The sequence below is a fragment of the Budorcas taxicolor genome, chromosome 14, assembly GCF_023091745.1.
Source record: "Budorcas taxicolor isolate Tak-1 chromosome 14, Takin1.1, whole genome shotgun sequence".
NCBI lineage: Eukaryota > Metazoa > Chordata > Mammalia > Artiodactyla > Bovidae > Budorcas > Budorcas taxicolor.
In genome coordinates, this window is record NC_068923.1 from 77,275,793 (window position 1) to 77,286,371 (window position 10,579).

At 38.9% G+C, this 10,579-nt stretch overlaps 1 protein-coding gene across 1 annotated transcript in view; it reads right to left on the bottom strand.

The window, feature by feature from the left end:
* The window catches only part of SPAG1 (sperm associated antigen 1), an 83,321-nt gene extending 73,468 nt beyond the window's left edge, over nt 1-9,853 (bottom strand). The window contains exons 1-2 of the mRNA XM_052651845.1: nt 9,714-9,853; nt 7,205-7,364 (exon numbers count right to left, since the gene is read on the bottom strand). Coding sequence (XP_052507805.1) covers nt 7,205-7,364; nt 9,714-9,853 — 300 coding nt within the window. The remainder of the gene's footprint in view (nt 1-7,204; nt 7,365-9,713) is intronic.
* Between the last annotated feature and the right edge of the window lie 726 nt (nt 9,854-10,579).

Genomic DNA, 10,579 nt, shown 5'->3' on the forward strand with positions numbered 1-10,579 from the left:
ACCTAGAGATAAATCAAAGTGAAGAAACTATACTCAATACTTCACAATAACCTATATGGGAAAAGGATATGAAAAAAATAAGATACCAACATATATGTATGTATAACTGAATCACTATGCTGTACACCTGAAAGTAACACAACACTGTAAATCATCCTCAATAAAAAATAAACAAATAAAAAATAAAAAGAATGTAAACAGATCAGAAAAAAAAAAAGGTAGAATGATGGTTGCCAGAGGCTGGTGGTGGGGGTAGGATTGGAGAGTTATTGTTAAATGGTATGGAGTTTCAGTTTTGGAAGATGAAAAAGTCCTTGAGATTGGTTGCATAATAATATGAATATACTTAACACTAATGAACTGTATACTTGAAAATGATAAAGATGATAAACTCCATATGATGTGTATTTTTCCACAATAAAAATAAATAAAATTTCATAATTGAAGTGACTTGGAATGAGCAAATTAAATTAAAGAATCAACTTTTATAATAGTATAAAATAGATACTTAGGAATAAATTTCATTAAAAATATATAAGAAGTATATATACACTGAAAACTACAAACACTGCTTCAAAAAATTAAATAAAGCTTATATGAACAGAAAAATACATGTTCATCAATCAGAAATCTCAATATTATCGAAATATCAATTCTTCCAGAACTGATCAACGAATTCAAAACAATCCCAACACAAATACAATTTCTATTTTGTAGAAATTGGCAAGCAAAGGACCTGGAACAGCCAAAACAACTTCGAAAAACAAAGAACAAAGTTGGAGGACTTGCACTACCTGACATGAGAAAGGAATCTGGAAAAGAATAGACATATGTAAGTGCATAACTGAGTCACCTTGCTGTACATGTGAAACTAACACAACACAACTATTGTAAACCAACTATTTCGTTGCTGTTCAGTCACTAAGTCATATCTGACTGTTTGCGACCCCATGGACTGTAGCATGTCAGGCTCCTCTGTCCTCTGCGATCTCCCAGAGTTTGCTCAGATTCATGTCCATGGAGTTGTTAATGCTATCTAACCATCTTATCCTCTGCCTCTCCCTTCTCCTTTTGCCTTCCATTTTTCCCAGCATCAGAGCCTTTTCCACTAAGTTGGTTCTTTGCATCAGATGACCAAGCTATTGGAGCTTCAGCTCCAGTGCTTCCAATGAATATTCAGGGTTGATTTCCTTTAGGATTGACTAATTCAATCTCCTTGCACTCCAAGGGACTCTCAAGAGTCTTCTCTAGCAAAACAATTCAGAAGCATTAATTCTTTGGCACTCAACCTTCTTTATGGTCTGATTCACATCCCAGCATGACTACTGGAAAAGACATAGCTTTGACTTTACAGACCTTTGTCAGCAACATGATGTCTCTGCTTTTTAATATATGTCTAGGTTTGTCATAGCTTTTCTTCCAAGGAGCAAGCATCTTTTAATTGCATGGCTGCAGTCGCCATTAACAGGGATTTTGGAGTCCAAGAATATAAAATCTGTCATTGCTTCTTCCACTTTTCCCCCTTCTATATGCCATGAAGTGATGGGACTGGATGCCATGATCTTAGTTTTTTAATATTGTGTTTCAAGTCAGGTTTTTCACTCTCCTCTTTTATCTTCATCAAGAAGCTTTTTAGTTCCTCTTCACTTTCTGCCATTAGAGTGATGTCATCTGCATATCTGAGGCTGTTGATATTTCTCCTGGAAATCTTGATTCCAGTTTGTGATTCACCCAGCCCAGTATTTCACATGATGTGAAATTCAACTTCTGCATAGAAGTTAAATAAGCAGGGTAACAATATACAGTTTTGTCGTACTCCTTTCTCAATTTTGAACCAGTCAGTTGTTCCATTTCCGGTTCTAACTGCTGCTTCTTGACCTGAATACAGGTTTCTCAGGAGACAGGTAAGGTGGTCTGGTACTCCCCTCTCTTTAAGAATTTTCCACAGTTTGTTATGATCCACACAGTCAAAGGTGTTAGAATAGTCAATGAAGCAGAAGTAGATGTTTTTCTGGAATTCCCTTGTTTTCTCCATGATCCAATGAATGTTGGCAATTTGACCTCTGGTTCCTCTGCCTCTTTGAAACCCAGCTTATACATCTAGAAGTTCCTGGTTCATGTACTGCTGAAGCCTAGCTTGAAGGATTTTGAGCATAATCTTGCTAGCATGTGAGTACGCTGCTGCTGCTGCTAAGTCACTAAGTCGTGTCCAACTCTGTGCAACCCCATAGATGGCAGCCTACCAGGCTCCCCGGTTCTCCAGGCAAGAACACTGGAGTGGGCTGCCATTTCCTTCTCCAATGCTTGAAAGTGAAAAGTGAAAGTGAAGTCGCTCAGTCGTGTCTGACAGGCAGCCTACCAGGCTCCCCGGTTCTCCAGGCAAGAACACTGGAGTGGGTTGCCATTTCCTTCTCCAATGCTTGAAAGTGAAAAGTGAAAGTGAAGTCGCTCAGTCGTGTCTGACAGGCAGCCTACCAGGCTCCCCGGTTCTCCAGGCAAGAACACTGGAGTGGGCTGCCATTTCCTTCTCCAATGCTTGAAAGTGAAAAGTGAAAGTGAAGTCGCTCAGTCGTGTCTGATGGCAGCCTACCAGGCTCCTCTGTCCATGGGATTTGCCAGGCAAGAGCACTAGAGCGGGTTGCCATTGCCTTCTGCAAGCATGTGAGTATACTCCAATATAAAATTAAAAATGTTTAAAAAGACATTGTTATCAAGACAATGGAATACTGCTGTAAAGACAGATATTTAGATTGATGAACAGAATACAGAAACAGAGCTACATGTACAAAGTCAACCTATTTTTGACATTCACACCAAGAAGTTCAATGAAGAAAACATGATCATTCATTAGATGCTTGAACATTTCGATATGCATATTGGTATATACAAATATATGCACTGGGTGTCTGTATATATTTGTCTGTGTGTCCAAAAAATAAAACTGACCTTACACCTACATTTAAGAGTTGAAATGATAAAACTTTCTAGACGAATCATAGGAGAAAATTTAGGGATCTTAAATGAGACAAAGGTTTCTTAAATAGGACACAAAAGCACAAACTATAAGAAAAATTGGTTTCATCAAAAGTAAAAATTTTTGCTCTTCCAAAGATGCCATTAAAAAAAAAATGAAAAGGCAAGCCATACAATATCAGCAAATATTTGCAAAGATATATCCTCATGTGTAAAATACACAGAAGATATGTATTTTACAATTCAATAAGAACATAAACAATCTAATTTTTTTAATGGGCAAAGGATTTAAAGACAAAAGAAGATATACGGATGAGAAGGAAATGAAAAGACATTCAACATCATTAGTAATTCAGTTCAGTTCAGTCGCTCAGTCGTGTCCGACTCTTTGCGACCCCATGAATTGCAGCACGCCAGGCCTCCCTGTCCATCACCAGCTCCTGGAGTTCACTCAGACTCACGTCCATAGAGTCAATGATGCCATCCCGCCATCTCACCCTCTGTCGTCCCCTTCTCCTCCTGCCCCCAATTCCTCCCAGCATCAGGGTCTTTTCCAATGAGTCAACTCTTTGCATGAGGTGGCCAAAGTACTGGAGTTTCAGCTTTAGCATCATTCCTTCCAAAGAAATCAGAGGGCTGATCTCCTTCAGAATGGACTGGTTGGATCTCCTTGCAGTCCAAGGGACTCTCAAGAGTCTTCTCCAACACCACAGTTCAAAAGCATCAATTCTTCGGCGCTCAGCCTTCTTCACAGTCCAACTCTCACATCCATACATGACCACAGGAAAAACCATAGCCTTGACTAGACGGACCTTAGTCGGCAAAGTAATGTCTCTGCTTTTGAATATACTGTCTAGGTTGGTCATAACTTTTCTTCCAAGGAGTAAGTGTCTTTTAATTTCATGGCTGCAGTCACCATCTGCAGTGATTTTGGAGCCCAAAAAATAAAGTCTGACACTGTTTCCACTGTTTCCCCATCTATTTCCCATGAAGTGATGGGACCAGATGCCATGATCTTTGTTTTCTGAATGTTGAGCTTTAAGCCAACTTTTTCACTCTCCTCTTTCACTTTCATCAAGAGGCTTTTTAGTTCCTCTTCACTTTCTGCCATAAGGGTGGTGTCATCTGCATATCTGAGGTTATTGATATTTCTCCCAGCAATCTTGATTCCAGCTTGTGTTTCTTCCAGTCCAACGTTTCTCATGATATACTCTGCATATAAGTTAAATAAGCAGGGTGACAATATACAGCCTTGACGCACTCCTTTTCCTATTTGGAACCAGTCTGTTGTTCCATGTCCAGTTCTAACTGTTGCTTTCTGACCTGCATACAGATTTCTCAAGAGGCAGGTCAGGTGGCCTGGTATTCCCATCTCTTCAGAATTTTTCACAGTTTATTGTGATCCACACAGTCAAAGGCTTTGGCATAGTCAATAAAGCAGAAATAGATGTTTTTCTGGAACTCTCTTGCTTTTTCCATGATCCAGCAGATGTTGGCAATTTGATCTCTGGTTCCTCTGCCTTTTCTAAAACCAGCTTGAACATCAGGAAGTTCACAGTTCACATATTATTGAAACCTGGCTTGAATTTTGAGCACTACTTTACTAGCGTGTGAGACGAATGCAGTTGTGTGGTAGTTTGAGCATTCTTTGGCATTGCCTTTCTTTGGAATTGGAATGAAAACTGACCTCTTCCAGTCCTGTGGTCACTGCTGAGTTTTCCAAGTTTGCTGGCATATTGAGTGCAGCATTTTCACAGCATCATCTTTCAGGATTTGAAACAGCTCCACTGGAATACCGTCACCTCCACTAGCTTTGTTCATAGTGATGCTTTTTAAGGCCCACTTGACTTCACATTCCAGGATATCTGGCTCTAGGTGAGTCATCACACCATCGTGATTATCCGGGTCGTGAAGATCTTTTTTGTATAGTTCTTCTGTGTATTCTTGCCACCTCTTCTTAATATCTTCTGCTTTTGTTAGGTCCAGACCATTTCTGTCCTTTATCGAGCCCATCTTTGCATGAAATGTTCCCTTGGTATCTCTAATTTTCTTCAAGAGATCTCTAGTCTTTCCCATTCTATTGTTTTCCTCTATTCCTTTGCATTGATCGCTGAAGGCTTTCTTATCTCTTCTTGCTATTCTCTGGAACTCTGCATTCAGATGCTTATATCTTTCCTTTTCTCTTTTGCTTTTCGCTTCTCTTCTTTTCACAGCTATTTGCAAGGCCTCCCCAGGCAGCCATTTTGCTTTTTTGCATTTCTTTTCCATGGGGTTGGTCTTGATCCCTGTCTCCTGTACAATGTCACGAATCTCATTCCATAGTTCATCAGGCACTCTGTCTATCAGATCTAGGCCCTTAAATCTATTTCTCACTTCCACTGTATAATCATACGGGATTTGATTTAGGTCATACCTGAGTGGTCTAGTGGTTTTCCCTACTTTCTTCAATTTAAGTCTGAATTTGGCAATAAGGAGTTCATGATCTGAGCCACAGTCAGCTCCTGGTCTTGTTTTTGCTGACTGTATAGAGCTTCTCCATCTTTGGCTGCAAAGAATATAATCTATCTGATCATTAGCAATTAGAGAAATGCAAATAAAAAGCACAATGAGATACCATCATACACCCAACAGAAGAGCTAAAATTAACCAAACTGACAATCCTAATTATGGACCATGATGTAGAGCAACTGGAACTTTTATCCATTATTGGCAGGATTGATTGCCACTTTAGAAAATATTCTGGGGGACTTCCCTGGTGGTTCAGTGGCTGAGACTTGTAGTTCCCAATGCAGGGAGCCCAGATTCGATCCCTGGTCATGGAACTAGATTCCACATACCACAATGAAGACTGAAGATGTGACACAGCCAAATAAATAAAAAAGAAAGGGAAAAAAAATTGGCATTTGTTCATCAAGTAGTAAATGCTTAAACAAACTGTAAGATAGCCATACAAATCACTACTACTCAGCAATTAAAAGGAATGAACCATGGACACATGCAACAACACAGATGAATCTCAGAAGCATCATGCTAAGTGGAAGAAGACAGATATGAAAGAAGATATACTATACAATTATATTTATATGAAAGGCTAGAAAAGGCAAATCTGTAATGATAGAAAGCAGTTCAGTGGCTGCCAGGAACCAGGGTATATGGTCAGCACTGACTGCAAAGGGGCACAGTGAAACTTGCAGGGGTGATAGAAATATTCTATAGTATACGATTTGTCAAAGCTCAGTGAAATTACCGTAATACAGCTAACTTTTTAAAAATAGAAATACAGTTGATTTACAATATAATGTTAGTTTCAGGTGTACAACATAGTGGTTAAATATTTTTGTAGATTATATTCCATTTAAAGTTATAAAGTAATGACTCTATTTCTCTATTTCATCCTTGCTGTTTTTTTATTTTATACATAGTAGTTTGTATCTCTTAATCCCTTACTCCTGTCCTGCCTCTGTTTCCTCTCCTCTCCCCACTGGTAACCACTAGTTTGTTCTCTATATCTGTGAGCCTGTTTCTGTTTTGTTGTATACATTCATTTGTTTTATAAAATGGCTAAGTTTTATTCAGTGTAAACTATAACAATAATGCTGATTAAAAGAAATCAGTAAAGATACAAGCAGGTCATTAACGAAATAAAAAATTCAAGTGACAGACTTCTAAAACTTTAATGTTATGGTAAACAAACAATACATTATGTACTGTCATTTTTAAACCATTCACTTGATTTTAAAATGCAAAAAATGATTATCGTATCCAGGGAAGAGTAACCTGAAGTGGGCATTCCTACATACTGCTGTTGGGAGACTACAAAGGTACAACTTTCTGAGACACAAAGAAACGTGTTTTAACAGAAATACATTCAGATCCTTTCATATCAGGGCACTTGAATTCTAACAACTTATTCCTAGGAAATAACCAGGATGTACAAAAAATTGTGAACAAACATGTTTGGATAGCACGATTTATACATGCTGACTGAATTATGTTTCTTTTGTAGGATGGGGTATTACTTAGTCATTTAAAATACATACATGTACGTGAGCATGCTCCGCACTTCCATATATATATAAAAATCTACAAAAACATAGTCACAATAGTTTCCTGGATGTAAGAAGCAACCAATAATACGTAAGTAATTACCACAAAATTCCCTTTACTGATTTCAGACAAGTAGATATATATCCCATGACAATGTCACCAAAAAAGTGATGTTACTCTATACCTTTATGTCACCATCAATTTTTTCCCATTCTTCTGCTGTAAAACTGGATGCTGTTGCTGCAGGTTTATCTTTCCTCAAAGCTCTACTTCCAGGAGCTAAGCCTGAAAGGTGCTTTTCACAAAATTCTGTAAGTTCAGGATAGTATCCTTCCTCACCAGACCTTTTAAAAAATTCAGAAATTTTAGAGTTACCACTTTATTTAGAGATCACGTAAACCTGTGGTTTGCAAGCTGGGTTCCATGGAGCCCAGGGGTTCCAAGATCTCATGACCCGCCTCCCTACAAGGAGGAAGGCTGGGCTGCTGCTTTCCCCGAACCTTCCTCAATTTCAGCAACCTCTACTTTCATCTGATCTATGGAGTGTCGCAATGAAGGGGAGAAACAGGAGCTCCAAAGACACCAATTTCCATCACACGCTTTAAAAGTTGAATGAATAACATTTTCTCTCCTCTTCAACACTCACATGTTCATTTTGTACATAAGGTAATTTTAAACTTATAAATGGAAATTCATTATTAGAGACAGGCAAAGAGTGAGACTTTGGAGTTACTTTCCAGTGAGGAATTACTATCCTAGCTCAATTTTTTTCCCTAAGGGCATAGGAAGATAATGGCAGAGGAAGAGTTTAGAACAACACACCTCTCAATTCAATCACTCAAGGAACAGAATTCCTTCCTCACAGTTAGAGACATCTGTTCTTTTTTGCTTGTTTTTTTTTTAAGGAAAATCAATCTTTTCCCTGTTTCTTGTGAATCTACTTACTTTTAAATTTTTAGAGAAATTAAAATAAATCCCATTTTCAAATTAAAGTTTAAAATATAATTCCAAGTCCATACCACTTAAAAAGGCTATTAATTAAAAAAGTCTTTCAAATTCTTTCATCCCATAAACTCTTGTTTTCTTTATTAGTCATTGATCAAATACAAATGAAAATGTTCTCATATGTTGAGAAAAACAAAAGAGAAAACAATGATATGATGAGGCTATTACCTCAACTCTGGCTGGGGACAAGCAGGACTGCTTAGGAAGGGCAGGAGGCTAAAGGTGAAAGAAAAAGGAAAGGACATAGAGATAAAGAAGGGTATCAGAGGAAAGAATGAATCACTGCTGAGTAAAAGGAATACTATTGATGTCCTGGAAAGGGGAAGTTCATGCTCACAAGTGCTTCTGCAATATGAGAAAACCCTCCAAACGAAAATTCCTCGAGAAACACCACACAGGTGGCACAGGTTGGTATGCAACGGGTCAGTGTTTCCCTTTTTAAAAAAGTATTTATTTACTTGGGCTTCCCAGGTGACTCAGTGGTAAAGAATCTGCCTGTCAATGCAGGAGACTCGGGGTTGATCCTTGGGTTGGGAAGATCCCCTGGAAAAGGAAATGGCAACAACCTGCTTCAGGTAAGCTGCGTCGAAAATTCCATGGACAGAGGAGCCTGGCAGGCTATAGTCCATGGCATCACAAAGAGTCGAACACGACTGAGCAACTGAGCACATTTGTTTATTTGGCTGCGTCAGGTCTCAGTTGCAGCACCTTGGGATCTTTGTTGCATGTGGGATTGTTCATTGTCATATACAGACTCTCTCTAGTTGCAGTACCAGGGCTTAGTTGCTCTGAGGGCTGTGAGACCCCAGTTCCCTGATCAGGGATCACACTTGCATCCCCTGTATTGAAAGGCACACCACTGGACCACTGGGAAGTCCCAGGTCAGCGTTTGTCGCAGAGCCCCCTTGACCACCTGCCTGTCGATCTTCCAGGCTGTTGTTGGAAACACGTTCCTGGGCCCCACTCCCAATTTCCTGAAGCAGAATCTCTAGGAATGGGGCCCTCAAATTAGCAATTTTTTAACAGCCATATTTGGTGAATATGAAAGTTTGACAATCACGGCCATAGGGCTCTTACCCAGAAAAGGCCTTGATTCCCTGACTTTTGGTCCTACTTCCTTCTCCCACCCCACCGTCCATGTGACAGCTCCCAGTGAGTCACCCACCTTTGTTGGCAGGTAGTTTGAAGTGAGACAGTGCCAAAGCGCTTTATCAGCGGAAGAAGATGCCTCCTAACAGCTGCTTTACCTTAATGGGAGGAAGGAAGCAAGAAAAATGCTCTCCTCCTGGGATGCCGATTAACCTAAGTCTGGTGCTGGAAAATGTGGTTCAGTCACTAAATCATGTTTGACTTTGTGACCCCATGAACTGTAGCCTGCCAGGTTCCTCTGTCCATAGGATTCTCCAGGGAAGAATACTGGAGTGGATTGCCATTTCCTTCTCCAGGGGATCTTCCCAACCCAGCGATTGAACTTGTGTCTCCTGCATTTTCTTGCTGGAATTAAATCGGGCCAGAACCATCCAAACTAACCACAGATTTAAAACCACTGTTTTGGCACCTAACATGGACAAAAACAACAATCTCAATATTTGAAATTTTGCTCCAAAATTTCTAATGAGGCTTTGAATTTCAGAAGTCAACAAGATAATTAAAATTGGCAGACTGAAACAAGATTTTTTAACGCTTACCTGAGCACACAAAGAATTTTTTCCAAGTGTTTAACATCTGAACATTTTTCAATATACTTGAAATCCAAATGTTCAACAGGAATTTTAAATGTTTTTGTTGTCCCGAAGCCCCACAATGATGGATAATCTTTGGTGGCCATAGCTGAAATGTAGTGTAGGAAAACAGTTATGAATCTTATACAGTAAAACTCAATTTGGATAGTAGTAACCATCTAGGTACTTCTGCAATGTTTATTTTTCATTTCTACAGAAAAGGAGATGGAGTATTTCTTTTTTTTAATGTGAACCATTTTAAAAGCTTTTCATTTAATTTGTTACAAGATGGCTTTTATTTTGGTTCTTTGGTTTTAAGACATCTGGGATCCTAGCTCCCTGATCAGGGATCATACTGGCACCCCCCTGCCAAGTCTTAACTATTGGATCGCCAGGGAAGTCCCTGGAGTATTTCTTCTAAGGAGGAAGCTCATTGTAAACTCTATAAGAGTAGTTAGCATTCATGGGGCTAAATTACTATCTACCACACATAGATTAGCTTCCTTAATCTTCACTTAAGCAAAATTGAAATGTAATGACAAAGCAGGATTTGGTGTGTAGAGGAAAAATCTTTTTCCTCTACCAATTTGGGTTCAGTACCTGAGGCCAATAATTCATACCGACAAAAGACATTAACAGGAGAAAAGGTTTATTTTATATACTCCTGGAGGCTTCACAGAAAAGTGAAAACTCAAAGAAACCACTACCTCTGGGAACCTATGTATCATTTTAACAAAGTGTGATAAATTGTGTAGAAATGATTAGACAAAGGAAAAAGGGTTTTGGCTTCTAGAAAGTAAATATATGGAAAAACTAATGGAAGATGAGTTATT